Genomic DNA, 25,381 nt, shown 5'->3' with positions numbered 1-25,381 from the left:
TGTTCATCACACCGACCAAAAAATGTTACTATTTAGGCTCCTTTAGTTTGTCTCCTCGGTGTCCGTCCATATCGCAAAAAAAAAAAAAAGCAGAAATATATATCCACGAAAAAAAAACGTCGAAAACTTTTCTGACTTGTAGTAAAGCAGCGATGTTAATCAATCCTTAAACATCTGCAGGGTTACAACTCTCTGTGTGTGTATGTGTGTGTGTGTGTGTGTGTCGATGTGTGTGTGTGTGTGTTTTTTCGGGGTGTGAGTGTGTTTCATTAACCAGCCGCGGTCTGCATCAGCAAACACATCTGGAAAAACTCCTGCAGACTGCAAACTTTGCTGCTTGTTAAAATGTTACCTCCAATAAGTCCAAGATTGAAGAGATATCTTTTTACTCTTCCTTAGGAAATACTTCCATGATGACACTACACAGCTTATTCCTGATGTCCAGACCCAGGGGGGAAGAATTACGTCAAACTTTGCCTATAAAGAGAAGAAGAGGGGAGGGAAAAAAAGTCAAAATGAGCTTATTCGTCTTATTTCCGCTCCCGTTTTTGATGTTATTGTGCAGATGTGGACTCGTTTCTGTAGCATCCTCTTCCAGATCTTCTTCGTTTTAAATCTGCTGTCATTTGTAACTACTGCAGCAGCAGCTTTGGCTTTTTTTTGCTCCACAGTGCAAATGGAAAAAATGAAAATGCTTTGCCCCCCTCCCCTTTCCCTTCCCCTTCCCCTTCCCTTCCTATCCCGTCCTCCTCCTCCTCCTCCTCCTCCTCCCCCTCCTCCTTTCCTCTCCTCCTCCTCTCCACCCCAGAAAGAGTAAAAAAGAGGAGAAAAACCCACCTTCCACCCCGATGCGTTCAAGACCTCCTCGTATTTTTCTAAATTATCACATTTATCTCTAAATTTGGAAACTGACTCAACAAAAAATGGAAGTAATTTGTTTTGATGGTTTAAAAATGTTGTTCTACTCCATTTTGTTTTATTTATTATTAATGTTATTAATAGTATTATAATTAGTAGTAATATTAGTAGTAGTACACTAGCCTATATGAAAGATGCTATAAAAATAAATTTTGATTGATTGATTGGATTTTGTTTTGACTATAAATCCATCAATAAGTAACACAATGACTGAATGTATAACTATTTTTGGTCATGGGTTTCACACATTTTCTGTAATAAAACATCTAAAGGCAAAACTCTTATTAGATGGGGGTCCGTGGTGTAACTTGTTTCAGGTTAGGCCTCCTTTACACGAATGAGTTTAAGAATAACTGAACTAAGTAGCCTACATTTACTCAGAAACTGTAGGCCTGCTTGAGTACAATTTTAGTATTTATTTAGTATTTCCATTTTCTGCTATGTTTTACTTTCACTCCACTATATTTCACAGATAAATATTCAAGTTAAACATTATTGTAACCTATTATTTAATTTAATGTTTGAGCCTCACAATGATGTTTGTATGTGTTTGACACTAAACAGCTGTTTTCACATTCATCTTGAGGTGAAGGAACGTTTCTCTGTGCTCTCTGATTTTAAGGGGCGTGCCTACAAGTTGCAACATCACAACTAGTTTGAAGGACAGTCCAGGTCCAGTATTCACATATTATAAGTGAGGACTGGAAACTTTGAAGCCTCCATTGAACATAGACTTTTTTAATGAAGCAGGAAATATTTTGTTTCCAACAGTTAAACTTGGAATGTAATATATTTGCATATTTATATATTTATAGATGAGGATTTTTATTTGTATTTTCCTAAAGTGACCATAAAAATGTGCAAAAATTTAAAAAATGTAGTTAATAGTTTCAATGATATTCTCCAAAAATAAGTGGTGTAAAATCTAAAAAATATACTCTCTCTGCTCTCTGAGATATTAATCAAGGTTTAATCACACATTTATTGATCAGTCAGATTGACTATTGATGCTTTCTAAACATATCCATAAAATTTGGTATAGACACTTTTTATGAGGTGATTCTTACTGCAAGGGTGTATAATATGAACAGTAAGGGTTAACCCGGTTGGTGAAATGGTGTGAAATTCAACTCATTTTGACATTTGAGAGCAGTAAAAACACCCTAAATACTGTTTTCTTTTAGCCTTAAATTTGATGTCTTCTCTTAATATGACCCAGAATATACAAACATGAACATTTGTATGCAGCTAACATACATTTTTTTGAGTGTTTGGCCCATATTTAATTAAAACATTCATAAATCACTGTTGCATTCTTTACATTTAATATAATTCATTGAACTCGTCATGTTCCCCTGTTTTATCTAACGTAGTTGTGATTGTAAATAAAAAGCATAAAAACTGAAGAATAAATAATAATAATAATAATAATGATGATAACAATAATCTCTGCTCTCTAAAAACTTCCTTAAGGATTAATCACACATTTACCTGGTGCTGATGAGGCATTCATTAATCATTTGAGAGACTAATTATGAACACTATGTGAGGATTAAATTAATATCCTGAATAATATTATTGTTGTGAATTGTGGTGCTGTTACACCTCCTCACCAGCAGGTGGCGCCGCGCAGCTATAACATCACTTCATGAGCCTCCATTAAAAAACAACAGAAGAAGAAGAACCTCTGCTAGTTAGCCGACAACGTAAACATTTGCACATCTTCGTGGAGAGTTTAGCTTATTTTAACCCTTTTAACTCATGCTTTATCACCACATTTTTGCTGTAGAGTAACTACACGATGCGGTAGCTCGGTTAAATGTCTTATATTCAACAATGCTCGTTTTTATTTTGGGATTTAAGGACGTTTACCGAGGCCTTGAAGCTGCCCTGCTAACTGGATGGTAAGAGACTTTGCAGCGGATTTCTGCACGAAAATATGATTTTATTCAATCTGTCAAAGATGTTAATACTCCTCTTAAACGCTGTATAAATGCACTTTAATGTTACTGCATTGGTTTAGTTTGCAGTGCATCATTTGGAGGATTAGAAAGGAATGAAGGAAGAAAGAAAGGAAGGAAGAGCTACTAGAGTACTAGCCGCCTTGAAGAAAACAACACACATAAATTATTGTTTTATTGTCCTCAAATATGGAAACTTGGTAACATTAAAACAACCTTTATTAGTTTGTAATCGTCAGGACCTTGTATTGAAAAGTCATTTAAAGGTTTCCTAACAAAAAGGCCTTTAAAGTCTTACATTGAATTAACAAAATCAATTAAAATTCATTTTTATAGCATATTTCATACAAGTTAATGTAGTTCGGAAGTGCTTTATAGTTGATTGACACGCTGATAATAATAAGATAGAACAAGTAACAACATATTCAAATACAAGAATTGAGACCAATGCAAAAAAAAGAGAAATTAAGGATGATAAACATTAAATTAAATAAGTAAATAAATATGTAAAATAAGAGGAAAATATTTATTCTCTAATTTGGATGACCGAAGCATCATTTAATTTATGTAGATTTAAGTATATTAATACATCAATATATCATTATTATATTAACTTTTAGACTTTTAACTGTAATAAGTAGCAAAAATCAAGAGCAGTTTTTCTTATCTTTGCAAAAGATGAACAAATCTAATGACCTTACATGATCTGTTTGACTTTCTGCTGCTGTCACTGGCTCTCATCTTTGTTAAAACCTCTTAAAATAAACATATAGTGCAGAATCTGGGGGAGGTCAGGCAGGGAGGCAGCAGCATGATCTATGGGAAACGTGGGTCTTAACATATGTCACTGTTTACTCTCCGACTAGCCGATGATTCAGCTGGAGAAGCCGGTGCTGACTGGTACCATGCCGGTGGTATGGCCCACCATCCTCGACCTGGGCAGGGATGAGTGCAAAAGAATTCTCCGTAAACTGGGTAAGGTTAAATAAAATAAGTAATGGAAGATCTAAGAATAAAACATAATATAAACAGCTTATTTTCGTTTTTCATATTTGAGTTGATCTGATTGAACTTGCTTCCTCTTGTGTATCACATTGATCATAAAAAGTTGGATGTTAATGTTTATATTATTGGGTATACGCTGGCTTAATTGGTGTCACTCCTTTTTTCTCCCCCTCCAATATTTGAATTGTCATTTTCTTGTGTTATGACTTCCCATCAAGAAAACATTTGACTGAGTACAAATAAAATAAAGTCTACATTTCCATCTTTCATCTTCCATATTCATGCATGGTTACCAGAGTGGAACAAGTGATAACCCTCCTGGCTTAAAGAAATCCAAAGTCCAAATTTTAGTCTGTTTCATTGATTGTACAAAGTCCTTCTGATATATTCAAAGCACAGAAAGTTTTGGCATTTACTTACTTATTATTTATTGTTCTTTATTATTTTCTTTTTGCTGCTCTTCTTTTTTACTGTCCACTTGCTGCTGTAATCATGCAGTTTCCCCCATTGTGGGACTTATAAAGGAATATCTTATCTTATCTTATCTTATCTTAAAGGATAATTACTGTTTTTTACAACCTGGACCTTATTTCTAGCATAAAATACGATCATTTACTCACCCAGACAACTTTGGTGTCATTTGGAGTCGTTCGGACGAAATTAGCTCCAGTGGAGCGCTGTGTATATCTGTATAACGTGAGTACACGGGGCACTGAAGCTCAGCCTCTATATAACACATTATCTGCTGCCAAACTAGTTCATTTCACCAATATTTAATTATGATACGTTAGTGCTATTCCCCTCCGAGCCCGTGGTGGCCTGTTATCAACATCCGGGGTCTGTAGGTTGACCTACTAACCTTCTTATTATAGTTCACCATGGCTAAGACCTTCAATGACATCATCCAGATCAGAGGTTAGTAGGTCAACCTACAGACCCCGGATGTTGATAACATGCCACCACAGGCTCGGAGGGGAATATTTTATGCTAGAAATAAGGTCCAGGTTGTAAAAAACGGTAATTATCCTTTACATTTTCTAACATCCTCACAGAAGTTTTGAATCTGATATTCCCATAGACGGTAGAATAGAGGATCTTTCTCATCCAAACGGGTGTCACTGGTTTGGTGTTTGGTGTTTGATGTTTCTGTGTCTCTCTCTCAGAGCTGGAGGCGTACGCCGGAGTCATCAGTGCCCTGCGAGCACAAGGAGACCTGACGAAGGACAAGAAGGATTTGCTGGGAGAACTCACTAAAATCCTCGGGTAATTGCTTTTTGCTGCATATTCACACAACGCCAGAGAAGCACTTTCTATCTTTTTATTTTGAGACAAACTTAACTTATATACTAACTGCTTTATTGAAAATGTGCTTTACTATACCTTCCTCAGCATCTCAACAGAGCGCCATCGTGCAGAAGTTCGCAGGGCTGTCAATGATGAACGCCTCACCACCATCGCGTATCAGTAAGTGTATCAATGTCCCCTCGCTGGTCATGTTTTAAGGGTAAATCATTACGTGCGGTACTTTTTTAATAGTATAAGGAGTAACAGTAAATGGAAACAAGTAGATTCATGTATTAACTTATGTATCCTCTTTCTACTGTTTCTATTGATTTCAGCAACGATGAACAAATAAAATACTCAGAAGTCTCATTTTTTTCAATCAGTTATGTTTTAAACTTATTTCTGAGCATACAGGCTTTAAACAGCTTGTTTGCTTCATTTAAAAAAAACCTCAAAAATGCCCTGAATGCAACAGGAATGGCCAAACATTTCAGTGCATTGTTGGACAACCGCAGGGATTTTCTCTTTATAAATTGCGACAAACAGATGATAAGTATAAGCCTTAGCTACAGTATCATTGTGTGGTAATGCAGCTGGGAGTGGATATTCTTATGGAGTATGGAGGATAGAAAACATTCAAACTCAATCAAAATCTTTTGAGGAATATTTAATACTTAAGTCACCAACAATTTGAACTGCTCTATACTTATATTTGTATTAAATCAGGTTATTATCTGATTGTAAGAAGACACACCCATTGGCTTCAATTTATATTTTAATGTATCACCTTCAACTATCCCGCCTACTTACAGCAATATGTTGTACCAGTCTTGTACCAATCACTTCATATCAGCAGCTTAGATACTTGACTAAGCTTTACTTCTCTGTTCCTCATGTTAAAAGAGTTTTCAAGTTCAAAGCACCATCAGATTGGAATAATTGACCTCTTCAGCTCAGATCCATTTTATCATTTTAATTGTTTAAGCAGGTTCTGACTTCTTTCTTTCATATGAATTGTGCTTGTTATCAGTGAAGCTGTCGTTACTCAGATCTACTGATTACTTCTACATTTGATTCAGATAAAACATGATACTTTGATGTAGTCATGCTTAAAAGATATATCTGTTTTGTGCAGTTTGTTTTTGTGCCTCTGATTATTAAAGTGCATCACTAAGTAAGGCTTGGTCTACTGCTAATGTGAGGTTGTTGCCCATAGGATCACCACTGCACTGTACTGGTAATCATAGTTTTAATACCAGTGACTGAAGTACTGAACGGTACATTATATCTTTCCCAGCATGTCGGGTCCTAACAGCTCGTCAGAATGGTCGATTGAAGGCCGCCGGCTCGTTCCCTTGATGCCGAGGCTCGTCCCTCAGACGGCTTTTACCGTGACGGCTAACGCTGTGGCCAGTGCAACAGCCAATCAGAACGCCTCCCTTCTGCTGCCAGCGGAAACGGGAAACAAAGAAGGTGAGCTGAGCATCACTTTGTGTTAGACTAAAGCTTGTTTTATAACCGATTTGGATGTTGAATGATGTGTTTTTCATCTCCTTCCTGCAGTGGTTGTGTGTTATTCCTACACAAGCACCACCTGCACCTCCACCAGCGCCACGGCAACCAGCGGCACCATAGGAGCAACGGTGAAATCACCGCGACCGCCGAGCCCTTCGTCCAATGTGGTGGTGCTGCCCAGCGGGAGCACTGTCTACGTGAAGAGTGAGTGTCTAAACATCTGCTCATTTATACCTTTTTAGATTACAATAATAGAAGGAAAAAAAGAAATTGTAAATGAAGGTGTGTTTTAGAGTTCAAACCAAATGTTCCGTTTTTTTTTCTGTGGAGACTTTCAGTTTTCCTGGGAGAAACCTACCAGTGGTTTGAGGTTTTTTTCACTTGTTTCCAGTGAAGTTTCTTTTCTCCTTTTTTCAACAATTTCTTTAAAAATAAACGGTAATATCTTCAGATACGACGAGTCACACCACAGTCACTGATATAATTTACTAGATTTTACACTTAATTCAATTTTATTCTTGAGAAAAATTCTTTATTTTGTAAAAGAAAAGCCAAATGATCTGTCACAGCTTTCACATTTAAAGCTTCATGTTGTAGTCAGACACAGAACAATAGATTGTGGTTTCTAGTTTTTAGTGTCTTGGACAACATTGATTGGCTTTTAGGCAAAACAAAGAGAATAAGAGTAATGCATTCACTCTGCCTAAAGGAGGCAGCACATGATTTACTTATTTACTCACTGATTCAAGCTTCTCTTGTGTCAAGAGGAGCACGTTTTCTCAACTCTTTGAAGATATACATTTATTTATTTTTTTAATATGTGACGGTTCAGGCTTTCAATGAGTTAAATTATTTAATAATTCTCTCCACACACTTGCAGACTCCTCACTGGCTGTGATTTGACTTTCTTAAAAAACGGTTTCTGTTAGGATCTGTTGTGTGCGTGTATATTAAACAGCTGGTACAAGCAATGTCTGGCAGAATCAGTAGAGGAAAGATAACATTGAGATATAATGACATTTACTTTAAAGAACATTTGTCAGATTTCTGCATTTATAGGAAGATAGGAACTTGTAAATTAGGGTTTTAAGGTAGAGATGTTCAAACTTGTTCAGTGATTTTACACTTATAAACTTTTCTTTTTTCTCTTTTATTCTTTTTATTACATTACATACGTTTCAAATGATGAGAAACAAAGAAACAAACTCACAAACAGAGCTCCATTCATGTCAATAATATCATGAATTTCTGTCCTCCACCTTCCTCGCAGGCGTGAGCTGCTCCGATGAAGACGAGAAGCCACGCAAGCGAAGGCGGACCAACTCGTCCAGCTCGTCGCCGGTGATGCTGAAGGAGGTTTCCAAAGTGTCCCCGCCGATATCCAAAAACATCACGGTGCCGGTGAGCGGCAGCCCAAAGATGAGCAACATCATGCAGAGCATCGCCAACTCCCTGCCGCCCCACCTGTCTCCTGTCAAGATCACTTTCACCAAACCCACCATCCAGACCACCAACACAACCACACAGAAGGTGAGGCTGGAAATCACTTCATTGGCTCCCAGTATATTGAGTACATTTTAAGCTTCTTTTACTGGTTTTTAAAGCTCCAAATGGTTTCTGAGGACTGACCTATATTTACAGACTCTGTCATTTTAAAATCCGTCACAAGCTCTCAAATCATCTACTGCTGCACAATAAAATAGGAAGTACAGCTTTCTTTAATTATGCTCCAAAATGATGGATTATTCTACCTAAAGCCATTAGAGATATGAGATCTGAGAACATTTTTAAACAACAGGTGAAAACATTTAACAGTATATTTAAGTTTATAAATAAGAATATTTTTTTCCATCTTGTCTATAACCAGGTGATCATCGTGACGACTTCCCCGAGCTCCAACTTTGTCCCCAACATCCTCTCCAAGTCTCACACCCACAACAACGCTGCTTTGTCCAAGCTCGTCTCCACCTCCATGCTGACCACACCCACCCAGAAACAGACGGTGGTCTTCCCCGCCAGCTCCAGCCCGGCCTCCAACCCCACCACAGTCGCCGTGACAACAGTGGTCTCCTCGACTCCTTCTGTGGTCATGTCTACTGTTGCAACATGTATGTGTCTCCTCTGCATCTGTATCACATCACCGAGAATATCACATGTGGAGCATTTTAGACATCCTTTAAAGGGGACACAAAATGCTTTTTTGAGATTTTCTGTTATTTTTTATACCTTAGTGAATGTTAAGCATGCACAGAATTATTGGGTATTTTTCCATTTTGAGTAAAGAACCAATCAGAAGAGTATTATTGTTAATGTAGTTTCTGAAAGCTGGCCAATAAGAACATAAAAGAGATAGGAGCTAATACAGCCTGTTGCAGCTAGAGACTGAACTGAGGATCTGCATAAAGAGCCAACATAAGATTAAAAAAAGATGTTTTTTAACTCTAAGTCATGCAAAAATATTCCAGTAGAGCACCAGAATATGAATATAGACCTGGAAATGTGCATGATATGTCCCCTTTAACACTTGACACATTTCAGGAATGGCTTCTAATGTCAATGAGCAGTTTGTTATTGCCTCTCAAAATTAAAAACACATTAATAGATTTGTTTTTGGCCACTTGGGGGCAGCAGAGCAAGCTGTAAAAACAACATTGACATTATACAACCTTTTAAAAGTTATAATGTTAGTCATCATTTACCTATTTACACATGCAGCAGACATTAAAAGCAACATTTACATTTATTTGGAGCCAAATATTTACTTTTTTTTTTCGCTGTTTGATTTCAACCAACTTCTGAGGAACAGTATCTACCTATTCATGCTCATCTATGTTCAAAAGCTACTGATCAACTTTGTCTGTTTGGCCGGTTAGCGTTTCGTCTCACTGTGAGTGTTCACTGTTTTAGGTGCAGCTTCAGCTGGAGTGAAGGTAGCTTCAGCCAGGCTTCCTTCACCCAAGACACTGGTTGGGTCACCCACTCAGATCCTGACCCAGTTCCCCAAACAGCAGTCACCCAAACAGCTGCAGCAGGGCTTGCAGATGGGCTCTAGTGTAAGCCAGACCCAGACCACCACCGCCACACCCGGCAGCAAACCCACCATTCAGATCAAGCAAGAGTCTGGTAAGAAATGATGAGATGAAGAATGATGTTTTTATTTCATTCTTAAAAAGAGAATAGAAAAACACATTTTAAAAAGTGTGACTAATTATTTCTCCAAAAGAAGTTAATGCAGAAATATAACTTAATATGATTATGTTGCATAATATAAGAGTATTTTTTTCTTGCATCTTTGCAGGAGTGAAGATAATCACTCAGCAGGTTCAGCCCAGTAAAATCCTGCCCAAGCCTTCATCAGTGGCTTTGTCCAGCAGCAGCTCCTCGCCCATCATGGTTGTCAGTAGCAACGGAGCCATCATGACCACTAAACTGGTCACACAGCCCACAGGTGGGTAATCTAAAACCAATGGCAGCCTTTTTTTAAAAAAATAATAGATATAGCATGTTGCATCTCACCAAGCTTTTTATATCGGACTTTATCCTCAAGGCTATCTACACATTTCAACTGGTACTCAAAAAAGGACTGAGGTTTGTTACCCAGGGCCTACTTATTTAACCCTAACATATGGTTCATATTCTGACTCATAATTAGTCTCTGCACCAATTCACATTCATAAATTCCCCATCGGGTATTAATAAATGTTTGATTAATCCTTACTGAAGAGATTAAACACAGGGTATTATATTTATCTATGGAAGAAAACAAGACAAAGTCACTATATATATGGTTCAGGTATATGAAGAATTTTGGAATAAACACAGGCCGGATTTGGACTTTTGCATATAGCTGCACAACAATTAAAAAATATATGCCTTTTATCTCCATTTTTGTATATTTGGGGTCACATTAGAGATAAATAAAGGGTATTTTCACAGCTCTCTAATGTAAATATGGGTCAAATTTGAACCTGAACAGTATTTAAGGGTTAATAGCAACACTATATTTGTCTATGCAGCTTCCCAGGCCACCTATACGAGACCCACTGTGAGCCCCAGCATCGGAGCCAGAATATCAGCCTCCAGCGGTGGGGCCACCTACGTCAAGACCACCAGCGGCAGCATCATTACAGTGGTGCCAAAGTCTTTAGCCACACTTGGCGGGAAGATCATCAGCAGCAACATTGTGTCTGGTCTGTAGTTCATTCTGATTCAATTTATAAGATTTATATTTGCTGCGATTTGTTCAAAACAATTTGTGCAATTTTTTAGAAAGATTAGTTATGGTTTGATAAAATTATGTCTTTTCTCTGCCACAGGCACCACAACTAAGATCACCACCATCCCCATGACCTCCAAACCAAATGTCATTGTGGTCCAGAAAACCACAGGCAAAGGAGCAACCATCCAAGGACTTCCTGGCAAGAATGTTGTCACAACACTTTTAAATGCTGGGGTCAGTCAAACACCATAATTTTAAGAAATATTTTGAAATATCTGAAGTTAGTAGAGTATGTGCTTAGGTTTGCATAAATCCAGGAAGGCTAGCTGCATCTAACGGAAAAAAACCCAGCTACAATCACAGCTAAAGCTCACTGATTAACATATTTTTAACCTCCTAGTTTAATCTGAGCAAGCTGTTGGTGAATTATTATTATTATTATCTCTTCACAAACAGCAGCCAGGTGTGGAGACTTCCTGGGTTTTCCACTCGACATTTACATTTCCTTATTTATCCAGGGGAGTTTTCTTAAGAACCAGTCCCTCTTGTTTTTAGTATTAACACAATGACACACATTCATACCTCAAACCTGTCTAGTATGACCACAACAACTGAGAAGCTCTACAGGAAGAGGAGGAGGAGGAGGAGGAGGAGGAGGAGGAGGAGGTTAATTGCCGAGCTCACAGGCACCGCAGTGTTATTAATTAGGGATGAGGGAAATTACTGCTCTTTCACTTCACCCTCTTAGATTTAACCTGCTGGTTCAGGGGACGTTCCTGCTTCTCTAACCTTTCGGCAGCCACAGCCCTCATTTTAAATTTGCTGCTGGTATGTTTATTTATTTAGTCAATTTTGTTTATATAGCCCAACATTACAGATCACAGATTTGCCTCATTGAGCTCTAAAAGCTGTACAGCAATACACCATCCTCTATCTTTAGATCCTCCATTCAAATAAGAACACTTCCTCCATAAAAACCTTTTAACGGGAAAAAAATGGAAGAAAACCTCCGAAAAATCAACGGACTTGCATGCAATGGCAAATTTGAAAATTGTACACATAGTGGCTTTAAATTCTCAAATCCAAGGCCTTAATTGAATATGGATATAATTTGTTTCTTACATGAATTTTCCTATATCTTGAAATGATTGTGAATTTAAGAGAAATGTGTTTATTGCAAAGATAAGAAACTGTTTTTATTTTAGTTAGTATGCATTTCAATTAACTTGTTTTATTTTAATTTTATTGATATTTATTAGCCTGTTTATTGCCCAAAAGCTAACGAGTAAATAAATATAAATATTAGCTGACTGTATCTACTGTACATTAAGATAAGATAATGCTTTATTAGGCCCACAATGGGGAGATGTACAGAGTAACATCAGCAAGTAGCATCAATAAAAAGGATAAAGACTAATAAGCACAAGCAATTTAAACAATAATAGTAACAAATGTTGTAAAATTGATGTTGTAAGAATGATGAGTATATGTAAGTCTGATACTGAGTGACTGAAGTTTTATCTCATGCTGCTGTTTGTAATCCGATATGTGGGATAGTTCATAACCAGTGCTGCTGTGCGGCAGGGTGAAAAGAGCCTGCAGGCGGTTCAGGGCACCAAACCAGCAATCATCACCGCCTCCAGACCCATCACCAAGATGATCGTCACCCAGCCCAAAGGCATGGGCTCCGGATCGCAGTCCACTGCCACCAAGATCATTCCAACTAAGATCGTCTACGGCCAGCAAGGCAAGACACAGGTGAGACATGTTCTCCACCAGCTGATCAAATGTTTCTTCTCTTACTTGTTGCCTTTTCATTTATGGATGCAGCTTTGACGTATTATAAATTTAAAGCCACTCGGAGAGGAGTCAAAGGGTCAAAGTCAGATACTTTCCAATTCCACAAATGGTGGCTTTAAGGTTTCACCTGTTTAAACATCCTCATTACATTCTGGTGAACCACAAGACCATGAGATTATCATATGACTATTCAACAAACATGAAGTGGACATTCATATGTTCTGTTGAAAATTCCTGTTTAGTAGTTTCAGCTGTAGGAAGAATTCAGGTTTCTTTCTGAGGAAATGAAAATAGGTTGTCGATTTTTAGTCTTCTCAAGAAGGCGACTTGTTCTGTCTCCTGAGTTATGCATGCAGTCACTAATATGATGACACCTGCACTTTATATTTTTCTGGAGAAGTTAGATCTGGTAATAAAAAAGGGGAAAAAACGCATGCATCAGTTTATATATAAAAATGAAACATCCCCCAAAACTATAGGCTGATGATTGACCTTTCCTCCTAACCTTTACTTCCTCCATTTCTGAGAGAGACAAGTATTTAACTAAAGACAAAATGTCAAACAGATGTAGATTACAGTTTCTGTCTCATGCAACATGATCAAGTTTCTTTAAACACAATATTGATGTTTTGTCGTCGTATAAATGATCACGTGGGAGGGATTGACATTAAAGATTTTGTATTTTACGATCTCTAATTGTAGCTCTGTCCTCTGTCAAAGGGAATACGTACTAGCGATGCACCATTTTTGAGTAAATGGGCCAAATGAAACTGTAGGTGTTTTTGGGTTCATGGGGATTTTTTAAAATATGCTTTAAAAAAAAAAAAAAAAACTTTACGCGGAAGGACAAATACTAAGAATGTCTGATGTGGGGGTTTGAAAGTATGCCCAGCGATTTAAGCAGAAACACCCACCTGTCTCTCATTTCCCCTCTCTGTCAAAAATACTGGAACATGACACCTCAAAACTCAAGATCCGCTTCGTCTCCAGTTATCTGTTTGAAGCGTTTCAATCTGAGCATGGCACAGAAACAGCACCCGACGATATCCTCAATTCAGACTCCGGTCATCTCCTCAACGTGCCCTCTGCCACTTTCAATCACACCGCTCTTCTTTCATCTTAAATCCTCCCTCAACATCACCGGTGAAACTTTTTCCCGGCTGAAGTCACATTTCTCAGTTCAAGAGTATCAATGGCTGCATCTCTTGCACCTCTACTCTGTCCAAAGGTGTCCCACGGGGTTCAATGATCAGTCGTCTCAGTTTTTCATTCCCACTGAATCCTTTACTGTCACTCCGCTCCCCGACCTGAAATGGATGCAAACCGCCTTCCTCAAACTGTGACAAATCTGATATGATTAACATTAATCTCAATTAATCCTTCACCAAAACCACACACATGATCTGCCACATTATGGATGTCTGCAACCTTGAATTTGGCTATAAAAAAGAGATTTAATGTTATATAAATGTAAAAGTTATCACGATGAAGCACAGGCAAATACAAGTGGCTTTCTAACAATTAATTTGTCTCCTTCTCTCCAAATCCACCTAAAAAACTAAACACAAACACACACACACCCACACACAGTATAAAGACAAAGTTAGCAAAAATAAAAGCATTTACAGCATGTGGAAAACGGCTTATCAAAGTTAAAAAAAAAGACAATAACATATATTGCCTTGTTAACTGTGTGCTACAAATGAGGGAATTATCTTTGAGATGATTTATCTCTAACCCGAACCCTTAAACATTTTACAACCACTTAAATGGGTTGATATTTATCCAGTATATTAGCTCATTTCTCCCTTCTCAGGTACATCAGAATAGCACAACTGGATTTCAAAATAAAAGTGGCTGTTTCACAATAAAAGTTATCTCTGATAGCCCTCTTAAAATAATACAAAGACAACTAAAATATATCCTAAATGACTCCAATATATTATAAAAGACTATAATGACATTATGAATTACAGACAGCAGTTACACTAACTGTCAACCTTTGGCAATGCAACCCTGTTTTTGCATATTTTACTAAAAGAACATGGACAGACCGTCTCTGAATGTGGTCTGAGTATTCAGATCTCAAAGCATCCTTGGTGCATTTTTAAGCCAGGTGTGAACAGGGCCAAGAATCTTTTAAAAGACTTTGATTACATTCACTGTTAATAATGGGTTGAATCCATTTCCATCCTCATGTAGAGTATTTTTTAAATCATGCATCATTTACGACCATTTTTACTAGCTTGAAGTCTTGTTCTCAATCTTTTGATCAGTGGGAAAGTGTGAAACGGGAACCCACTTATAAAAAAAAATGCTCAATAGTGCTAGTGGAAGTAAAAAACTCAACAGAGAACCTTCAGCTTGTTGTATAACACCTAAAAGCACTCTGTAAATAAAGAATACCACTGAAATTATGTAAAGCTTTCAAAAACTTTGGGGGATTTTTTCAATTTAAGATGCAGGTATCACAAGATATCCTGAGGGTAAATCCCATCATGTGTTTTTTTTTGTGCTTCTGTCGCACCGTAGGGATGAAATAAAAGTATCTGGTCAGATTTAAGCATCTTGTCATTAAAAAAAACATTATATCATTGCTTTGTTCATTCACTTTATTAATATTATGTCACAGTTTCAATATCAAACTCATCCCTCTAGTCTGGTCTAAATATAGCTTGAATTCAGTTTCTGTTTTCAGTTATCAAGAGGAAATTGAGGTCAATGAGTCAGCTGTCTACGCTCCGTATATAACGTACTGCATTAAACACACACACACACACACACATAATGACGACTTACTGTGCAGTTTCAGTGAAGCCACAAACCAGACAAGCCAGAACAAAGTAAACACAATCTCAAATCACCCTTAAATGTTTTAATTACATTTTTTTGGCATCAACATTACAAAACACTTTCCAGTGACGAAAATGGCGGCTTATTACGAAACCCCTCCTCCGTTTCCAGCGGACGTAATTTGTAACCTGTTTTTACCGCTAGCTGTTGTTCATTCAGAAATGCATCTTCTGACCTCAGACAGTTTGAGGTTTTATGAATTGCTCACCCGACTTGCAAATCCGTCAGAGGTTTTATTGATGCAACAAAGCTGATGGAAAAATGATGTAGTTATAGACAACAATGAAAAAGAAACCTCCCAAGTATCCCTGTACAAAGTTTGAGAGTTTATTTTAAGCCGTGAGTATTTGTTCCCCCAGGCGTACTTCTCTATTTTACAGAAGCTGTGTGGAAGAAATTTGGGAGAAATTGAGCTTATTTAACCAACTGCACATCACATTTTGGTTAAAAGGAATATTAATTGTGTTAATAAGAGAAATAAACACTCAAATAGGATTATAAACAGGAATTACATTGATCACAATAAGCAGTACTAACTAAGCTGTAACATCTGAACATCTCCAGCTGTGACTGAAAACTTGTAAAAATGAGAAAATAGAAAAGTGAAATAGACTTAAAGTAATGAATACATGATTGAAACATCCTGCTCCCTCCTCTCCAAGTGGTAATTGTGCAGCATACAGCTACTTTTATGTACCTGCTAATATTAAATGACATTAAAAAGAACACATTTGGAGCATGTTGGTGCTGATGAAGGGTTAAAAGGGTCTTGTGGGGGTTCATCAGCTACTAAACGCCACTTCTTTACAGAGCACATATACATTTTTGTTTCCTTCCAGGTTCTCATCAAACCTAAACCAGTCTTCCAGGCAGCGGTGGTGAGCGAACAGACCAGGCAGCTGGTCACTGAGACGCTGCAGCAGGTGACCCGCTCAGTAGACATCAGCCAGGGTCAGACCTCAAGCCAGGACGGGTCAACGAAAGACGAGTCCGGCACTTTCACGGAACCGAGCAGCTTAGCTGGCGAGACTTCTCATGGCAGCACCCAAGGTAAATTTCCCCACTTATAAAGGAATATCTTATCTTATTCCTTTAAACATATCTCATGTCCTTCTCCCGTGGCACAGAATGAACAGATAAGATCAGATGATTCAGTTGTTGCTGATCTGAAAGACGATGCTATTATGGGACGTTAATGTCTGTTTGTTTTAAAGCTACGCTAAGAAATTAAAAATGGTCCCAAATTGTTTCCGTCGTTCCCTCAGACCCTCCGCCTGTAGTGCATGTGGTAACCTCCAGAGAGCAGGATTGGACTGAGCAGGAAGTAGCCGTTGAGTCCAGCCCCACTATCATCTACCAGGAGGTGTCTGGAGGGGAATCCCAGTCCGCCACTTCAACCATCAAAGCCCTATTGGAGCTGCAACAAACAGGTGAGCCTATTATGTCATGGGAAAGTTTGGAAACTGATGAGGTGGAAAAACAGGAGGAGGAGGAGGGGGGGGGGGGGGGTGTTATCACCTGTACTAATGCTGACAACAGCAAAGTGCCAGGCCTCACGAGAAATACTACAAAGACTACAACTAAAACTGCAACGCTGATTTAAATTTGATTCAAATGAATGGTAATGGCCTTAATTAAATAAAACCATAAGTATGTTTTTATGCTTGAGGTTTCAAACTAGTAGAACTGGGTTGATGAGTAGACGCAGAGCGATGGAGATTCCCACAAAACGAAAGAGAGTTGTGTTTACATTTATATTATAAGATTTGCAATACAAAACTTGACATTCCCCTCCTTCAGACTGTAAATTCCCAAAAGATCCACCTTTTTAAATGAAGTGTTGCCTAGTCATATTGTCTGCTATCTAAAAAAACTCCTTGTTATCAACTTCTGAAATACTTAATTCTCAAATAGTGGCCCAGATGTGTTAAACCAGAACTTTATGTGATCTTTATTTTTACTTTTCCCTGTTTTAATAAGTATATTTTGGCACCTTTCAGCCTCTGTTGATGCTGTTTACTGATAGTGCAACCTTCCTCCATGTTTACCTGTTTGCATTGAATTCAGTCATATCATCCTCACTACTCTCAACAGCAGTATTCTTATGTCTCACTTTAATTTAGTGTACTTCAACTTTTTTCTTTTTCTTTTTATTGCGGTTAAGCTCCCATCAATAAAACAACTTTTCCTGGTCGGGTTTCAATGTGAAACATCTGCAGGAAATGTTCATTAGTAGTTTTATTTAAACAGTAGCTTGACACAGATTGAACCAATTCAAGTTAATTTGTGAATATGAACTGTTTAAAGGATAAGTTAGCAATTTTTCAAGTCTGTCAGGTGTCCATATGAATCATAATGAAAGAGGTTTTCTTCACTGTAATCATTCCTCCTGTTTATACTGACTATTAAAAGATCTCCTTCAAGTGTGTTTTCAGTGTAAAGTGATGGAGGCCAGAATCCACAGTGTGTCCATGCAGTAGTTTAAAAGTAGATTTGAAGCTTATATGAGACTTCAGCAGTCTGAGTTAGTCATATATCAAGTGGATATCTGCCACATTTACAGTCTTTTTAGCATCAAATTCCCTCTTTGTGTTTCCCTGTTGAGCTGTGGTGGCAGTATAGTAACACAAAGAAAGACTTTGGCTCTAAAAACACTCTAATGCTCAAAGATAGTTGATTTGGCTCATTTGAACGACTTTTAAATACATTTTTGCACAGAGGGAGGCTTGTGGATTTTGTTCCCCATCATTTACATTGTGCATTATGAAGTAATCTTCTGCTGGTCAGTATAAACAGGAGGATACGAGTAAGAAAAACATGCTTCAGTGCTCATTGGGACACTTGACTGTTGTTTTAAGACCCATTTCAAAACCTGGAAACCCGTCCTTTAAACAATATTTCAGGAGTGGTTTGAATTAGTATGTTTTGCTGAATGTGAGTGTCGTCCGCCCCAACAGTGAAGGAGAAAGGAGAGTCCAAACCCAGGCAGCACACCATCGACCTGAGCCAGATGGCCGTGCCCATCCAGCTGGCCCAGGAGAAGAAGCCCAGCCCCGAGTCTCCCAGGCCCTCGACCTCAGAGGCCGAGCCGAGCACCGAGTACATCCCAGCAGGTACACCCCTCCGATCTGTGTTATGACATACTGTATGAAATATTCACACACGAATGCAAAACACTGTGCACTTCCTTTTTTGTGGTTCACAGCTCATGATGTGTGAGCTCAGATTCAAACTAAACCTCAGATTTGACAGAGTGGAACACAGTTCTGTTTTTTTTGATGCGTGGGAAGAGAAGCTGTTACGTGTGCATGTGTGTGTGTGTACGTGTGTGTGTGTGTGTGTCTATGTGTGCAGCCTGCCCTACTTTGAATATGATCACCTGACAGCTCGACTGTGCCCCCCCCCTCTCCTCCCCCTCTGCCAGGTAAAGTCAGCAGAGTGGGAGTGCCCTCGGAGGATGACGTGGTCATGTCGTCCTCTAGTCAGCTGCTGGGGAAGCCTTTCAAAAGCATTAGCCAAGTTACCGTGGTAACCAAACCGGCTGCGGTCTCCTCTGCAGCCACAGCTTCACACGTCAGCCACATGGTGAGGTGACGCCTTTAGAGCGGGACTTAACTACTGTTCCACTTTTGTAAATGGTTGATAAATAAACAAATACAAGTGGATAGTGTATGAAAGTGTGCACGCAATCCAAATAGAGCAAATGTAGAATTTAATGTAGAGCTGTAAAATAAGTCATTAACCCTTACATACTGTTTAGGGTCAAATTTGACCTATTTGTACATTTGACAGCTGTGAAAACACCATATGAACATTTCTTTTAGCTGGACTTTTCCTAATGTGACCGACAGTATACAAAACTGCAGATATAATTAATCGTTTTTTTTTTTTCATTTTTGTGCAGCTGATACACATTTTTGTATGTGTAAATGTACAAATTTGACTTGTGTTATTAAAAAAATCAGTTTCAATGTTCTCCTGGACCATTAAATAGTGATTTTGAATGATTAATCAAACATGAAGGGGAATTTATAAATATGAATTGATTAAATGAGTCAGAATATGAACAGTATGTAAAGGTAAATTATCTTAGATTCAAGCTTAAAGGGCCAATGTGCCTCATTTATTTGTGTTTTCTAATGTTATGTTGTTGTATTCCTGCATTTAGCTCATGAGTTAACGTCCTCCCTCTGTATCTTCTTTCTGATTGTGTTTCAGCCCTCTGAGACTAAGACCGAGACCGTGCTGGAGGTGGGCGAGCTGGAGGGCGACACCTTGGACCCCCAGACAGGCTTGTTTTATCGCTCCAGCCAACCAACCACAGACCCAGTAAAGCAAATCCCCCATTCTGCGGGAGCTCAGCCGCCACCTTCCAGCCAGCCAGAGACGGAGCAGCAGAGCCGGCACAGCTCCGCACCAACCCAGCCACCTCCGACATCGCTCCCGCCGCCACCGCCTCCGCAGCTCCAGAGCAAACCTCAAATCAGCCAGCCTCCCTCTTCCTCCACTGCTTTCCCCTCCACCCCTCCTCTGACTAAGAAACTCCCTAAGCTACGAGAGCAGAGTCAGCCCAAACCCCAAACTCTAACCCAGAGCCCCAAAGACAGACCCCTGCCTCCACCAGCCCAGCCCGTCGCTAAGCTCATCACCCCGGGCACGCCGACCAAACCCCTGGTGACACCGCAGCTCCCTAAGCTCCAGCAAGCACCCACGTCCCACCACAGGCCTCTGCACACTCCGATGTCCCACCCTCCTCCGCTGCAGGCGCACCATCCCGTCAGCACCGAAAAGACCGCCTCCAGCCAGGTGAGTGGTTATAGATTAACAAAAAAAAAAACCCTGCGGAAGTTGATACCCCACTCACTAGTAATTCCAGTATATGTGAAGGTGTGGTTTCCCTTCCTTCATGCAAAGGGCAACAAAACCTTTGTCATGTTTACTTTGAACGAGCCGCAGCCTGATAAGCAAGAAGAGACTGATTAATAGCTGCTTGACGTCGCTGTTCTTCTGTTTTGTATCACTGTGAGTTGAATTCTGACTGTTCAGACAAGATAACAAACCAGAGACTTATGTTTTCATCATACAGTCATTTGTGCCAAGTATTAAAGCAGAGTCTCCTCTCTGACTTTAAGTATACAGTAAAGACTTCACCTTTCTTCCCGGTTGCATGCGTGTCATCAATCAGGTTTCTCGTTTATGTTGCACACAAAAACAGGATTTTGGAGTAGAATAGATGCTGGAAACAACCTCCCACAGTGATTTTTATACCCTACGCAATCAGTGACAAATAAGTCATGTAGTGACAGGCTCAGATTTCTCACTAAATGATGAGTTATGTTTTACGGTTGTTTTTTTTTCCTTTATATAAGACTCGGTATCAGAGGCGGACATACACTTAAAAAGTGTCTCCAACCACAGAATGAGCTTATTTTACATTTAAATAATTCAGCTATTTGAGTAGATTGAGGATGCCTTCAAAGATAATTGAATAAATACTTTTTATTTATCAATTAACTTCATACAAAGTTGATAAAACAGAAGGAACCTGAATAAAAATCAGTATTAATGGCGCTTTTCCACTACACAGTTCCAGCACAGCTCGCCTTGCGTTTCCACTAGAGCCAATACTAAATGTGATGTCAACAGACTGCCGGCCGCTGATTGGTCAGAAGAGTTGTCGCTGGAAGAGTCATGAGCCGTCCCACACAAGAATCAAACTCAAACTTTCTTGCTTTGTGTGTGACAAAAAACACATACAGCAGCAAATACACCATCGAAGTCACGGCAGTTTCACGAAGTCGTGCTATGACGACCCCGCCCACGTTGAGCAGGTACTTCTTTGTAATGGAAAAGGTCGTTCCTGGAACCGTGTCGAGTCAAGTAGTGCTGGAACTGTGTAGTGGAAAAGCGCCATTAATGTTGAGCAGCTTTGAACAGCAGTAGGTCTCCTCGGTACACCTGCACTCAGTCATTCAGGTACTCGGCAAGTCAGTTGTTCCTACATCTTGGAAAAGTTGCCACAGATTTCGACATCTCAGCTGCTTCCGTCACTTCATATAATCCCAGACTGACTCCATGATGTTGAAATCAGGTTGTTGCTGTAGATATTTCTTCATGGCTGAATGCTTGAGGTTGTTGTCTCGCTGCAGAAAACATTTGGGACCAATAAGACACTAAGACTACTCCCTGATGGTGTTGCATTAAGAATAAGAATCTAAACTACCTAAAATGTTAGCACCATACTGTGTATCAGTTATGTGTGTATGTATGTGCTTTTTTAACATCTCCACCAAGCATGAAAAGAAACCCCCCTGAAAGCCACGGTGTAATTATAACGCTCCATCAAAGTATTTGTGAAAGTGAAAGTCAGAGCAGCAAAATCATGAGGATTCATGTTGTGAGCTGTTTCGATATCTCCACTGAATTTCAAGATATTGAGATATTTCAGTCTGAACCAAAGTGGTCGATCAACCGGTCATCCCTAAAGCTTTCCAACTAGCATGACTAAATATGTTTAATTTATTTAGGGCCCTTCACTTATTAAACAGTAAATAAACACGTAGGACCTACATTTGCTTTATTTTCTTAACATAACAGCTTTGTAATACAGTCAGTATGAAATACCAAAATACAAAAGATTGCATGTGGTCGATTTTTATAATGCCCCCTGGCCATCCTCCCACAGAGTCATACATGAATAGTGAAAATCTAAAATTATACAATAAGCGAATGAATCTGAAAATAAGGAAATAAACTAAGCAAAAAAAAAGTAAATAAATAAAAAATCACAGTACAGATAAAGCAGTGATTAATAGACATATACATACACATTTAAAACATATAATACAGGATAAGGTAGATCAAATGTTGTCCATAGCCCTTCTACACAGTTCTAGTGTTTTCTTATTTTCTCTTTTTAAATATCTTCTCCACAGCAGCCGATCATCACACAGAGCGCCACCGTCACCAAGATCAGCTTCGGCAGCTCCCACCACTCAACGCCGGTCTTCAGCAGCGGCGAAGCCACCGCCAAACTGCTCCCAGAGTCCAGCTCTGGTCCCTCCGGAGAGAAGCCCTCTGTGTCGGACATCCTGAAGATCTCCATGATGGAGGCGGAGATCGACCCGAGCACGGAGCCCATGGTGGTGGATTCCTCCAGCGACTGCGGCCCCCTGGGGAAAGCCCTGGCGGTCCAAGCCGTGTCAGGAACGCTGGACTCGGGCCAGTTCATAAGCAGCTCCGGGGCCTCCATGCATCATTCTCACACGAAGCCCCAACAGTTCAGCTGCATGCAGGGCCTCACAGCACAGAGGAGCAAGGAGGACCTCGAGGTCATTGAGGTGAGAAGTTCTTCACAAAAAATATGAAAGCAACAAATCACAGAGCTCAAAGTAATCCGTCAGAATTGTGAAGCCCTTAAAATGTAACAAATCACTCCACTAATGATGGTTATGTTTTCAAAATTAGCATAAAAAACTAGTCCTGAGTATTTATTTATTGAGGAAATTTATTACATCATCTTCTATCTTTCCATATTGGTGTGAGGCAAAAGTATGTGAACCTTAGTTTAATCTTTCATAGCAATAATTAAATAAACTAAATATTCCTGATAACTGTGTATTAGCTCTGCACATCAGCTTGGAGGACTTTTAGCCCGTTCCTCCTCACAGAACAGATGTTTTCTGTACGCTTCAGGTCATTCTCTGCAACAAGTAGGTTAAAAAAACTAATTAGAGATTTATGAGAAAAATCTTTCCGCCTAACAAGAATAATATCATGAAATATGTCTGTTAGGGCTGCGACTAATAAGTATTATCATTATCAACTAATCTGTTTCTCAATTCATTCGTTTCTTGGCTTTAAAAATGTCAGAAAATGTTTGAAGCCCAATGCAAGGTCCTTAAATGTGTTGTCTTGGCCCCGCAACTCCAAGATAGGAAAATATAAATAGAAAAATATAAATTAATGAAATATGTTACGAACCGGCTCAAAGTCCATAACAGAAATGGGAATCACACATGACAACACGTATCTAAAATAATATTTATTACAAACATAAGTTAAATAACAATGTTAATCAGTTCTATCAGTCATGAATGCAGTGTGTGGATGAGTGAAATGTGTGGTGCGATATGTGCCAACACAACCGAAACCCAAAAGTCTAACCCATCTGGTTGGTGGAGGCCTGGAAGGAAGAGAAGAGCCCAAGTAATTACAAAGCAGCCAGCTAAATAGGCTGAGGCCTAAGCTACACAGGTGTCGGTAGTTTCCCTGACGTCCTCTAGTCCCACCCACTGGCTCCTGAGCCAAGAAGCCCAAGGAAAAAGGGAGAGAGGGACGTCACAAATACTATAATATATAATAGGAGAATTTGGACATTTAAGGCTCAAAACTAGATCTATTTATCATTGCAGCTCTAATATCGACTGATAGCTATTTTTCAGTTCACATATCCTTAAAACATCAATACCGATACACTTAAAAATACGCATCTAAAACGTAACGGAAAGTGAACTGACTGAAACCTAATGTGACTAACACATGCAGGTGATTCCTCAGTACTCTATCCTGCCGGACTCCAGCCAGTCCAACGTGGTGGTGGAGCCCAGCGGCTTCCTGGAGATTACCAACTACACCAGCCAGCAGCTGGAGGAGGACAGCCCCATGGAACAGGAAGTGGACAGCAGCAACGACGAGGCCACGGCAGCCAGCCCGCCCGACCGACCGTAGTCGCTCCACAGCCGACGAGCAGCTTCCTGGCTTCGGACCCAGCAGACAAAGACGTGCTGACTGTTTTTTATAGTGTTTTTTGTGTAAAATATATTAGTTTGTTCTTTCCCTCCCTCCCTCTCTCCGCTCTACGAGAAATCGCACATGTTTTTTTATTGCCAACGAGGAGCCCTGGATGTAAAAAGTGGCAGCGAGGTGGGAGGATTAGTTATAGTCCAGTCCGAGACATTTTGGGAAACAGCCTCTCCAAACAGACTTTATTATTACAGTGTGTCACCACGGTTACTTGCAGGACTTTTGCAAGACAGTCCACACATTCATGAAATTATTTGGATTTTTTCCGAACCGTGCCACCCAACGTCATTTCAAAATATACAGCTGGGGGTCGGACCAGCTGCACACGCTGTTTTTAAGAGGACTGCATTTATGTTTGTGTTGTTTAGTGTTTCCAAAAAAGAAGAAAGGAAAATAAACCCCACTGACTGTGCTCACACAGACTTTTGTACAAAGTGACGTCTTCTTTTGATGACTCGAAGGTTTTATCAACATAGGAATTGTATTTTCTTTTGACTGAGGTGCAACTTTGTAAGAGTAAATCTCTTTGTGGGATTGAAGTTTAGTTTTCAAAGGAGAGAACAAAGCTGGAGCAGATTTTTGAAGTGCTGTGTGGAAAAATAAAACCGAACCAGAAAAAAGGAATCCTGGAGGAAGGATTGAGTGCAACATGTACGTTACTGATCATTTGAACTGATGTAAAAAAAAAAAAGAAGAAAAATCATAACAATTTCGCAATGTACTTTTGTTTTGTAAGATATATTCTGGAGTTCAAAAAGTTCCTGTGAGAAAAAAAGAAGTATGTATTTGCTTTTGCATAGTTTTTGGACTATGCATTTCTTTTATACCTTTTCAGACTAGTCGACTACTTGAGAGAAATCATGTAACCTGCACAATAAATCAGCTGAGTAGAACATTTCAGTTTATGCTGTTTCATTTATTTATCCCATTTAAGCCGGGAAAGCATTACCTTCATTTCTACCATTAAAACCAGGAAAGCGGATACATCATTTTGTAGTATTTGTAGTTTTTTCCATCTATT

At 39.2% G+C, this 25,381-nt stretch overlaps 1 protein-coding gene across 4 annotated transcripts; it reads left to right on the top strand.

The window, feature by feature from the left end:
• The first annotated feature begins 2,632 nt into the window (after positions 1-2,632).
• Positions 2,633-25,060, top strand: emsy (EMSY transcriptional repressor, BRCA2 interacting). 4 transcript variants are annotated; one of them, XM_053332321.1, is made up of 20 exons: positions 2,633-2,822; positions 3,746-3,854; positions 5,048-5,147; positions 5,274-5,348; positions 6,466-6,641; positions 6,732-6,887; positions 7,954-8,213; positions 8,551-8,791; positions 9,591-9,806; positions 9,982-10,131; positions 10,700-10,873; positions 11,000-11,136; positions 12,496-12,660; positions 16,395-16,605; positions 16,821-16,985; positions 18,513-18,668; positions 18,980-19,140; positions 19,774-20,361; positions 22,491-22,895; positions 24,103-25,060. In XM_053332321.1, the coding sequence occupies exons 1-20, from the start codon at positions 2,820-2,822 to the stop codon at positions 24,283-24,285; spliced, it is 3,831 nt and encodes a 1,276-aa protein (XP_053188296.1). In that variant the 5' UTR covers positions 2,633-2,819; the 3' UTR covers positions 24,286-25,060. The 4 variants fall into 4 exon arrangements, with proteins under 4 accessions (XP_053188296.1, XP_053188292.1, XP_053188295.1 ...); XM_053332317.1 differs by having other exon boundaries at positions 12,460-12,660; positions 22,494-22,895; XM_053332320.1 differs by having other exon boundaries at positions 12,460-12,660; positions 24,115-25,060.
• The last annotated feature ends 321 nt before the right edge of the window (positions 25,061-25,381 follow it).

The sequence above is a fragment of the Scomber japonicus genome, chromosome 13 (assembly GCF_027409825.1).
Source record: "Scomber japonicus isolate fScoJap1 chromosome 13, fScoJap1.pri, whole genome shotgun sequence".
Taxonomy (NCBI): domain Eukaryota; kingdom Metazoa; phylum Chordata; class Actinopteri; order Scombriformes; family Scombridae; genus Scomber; species Scomber japonicus.
Note: the sequence above shows the minus strand (reverse complement) of the source record. Positions and strands in the feature narration are given on the sequence as shown.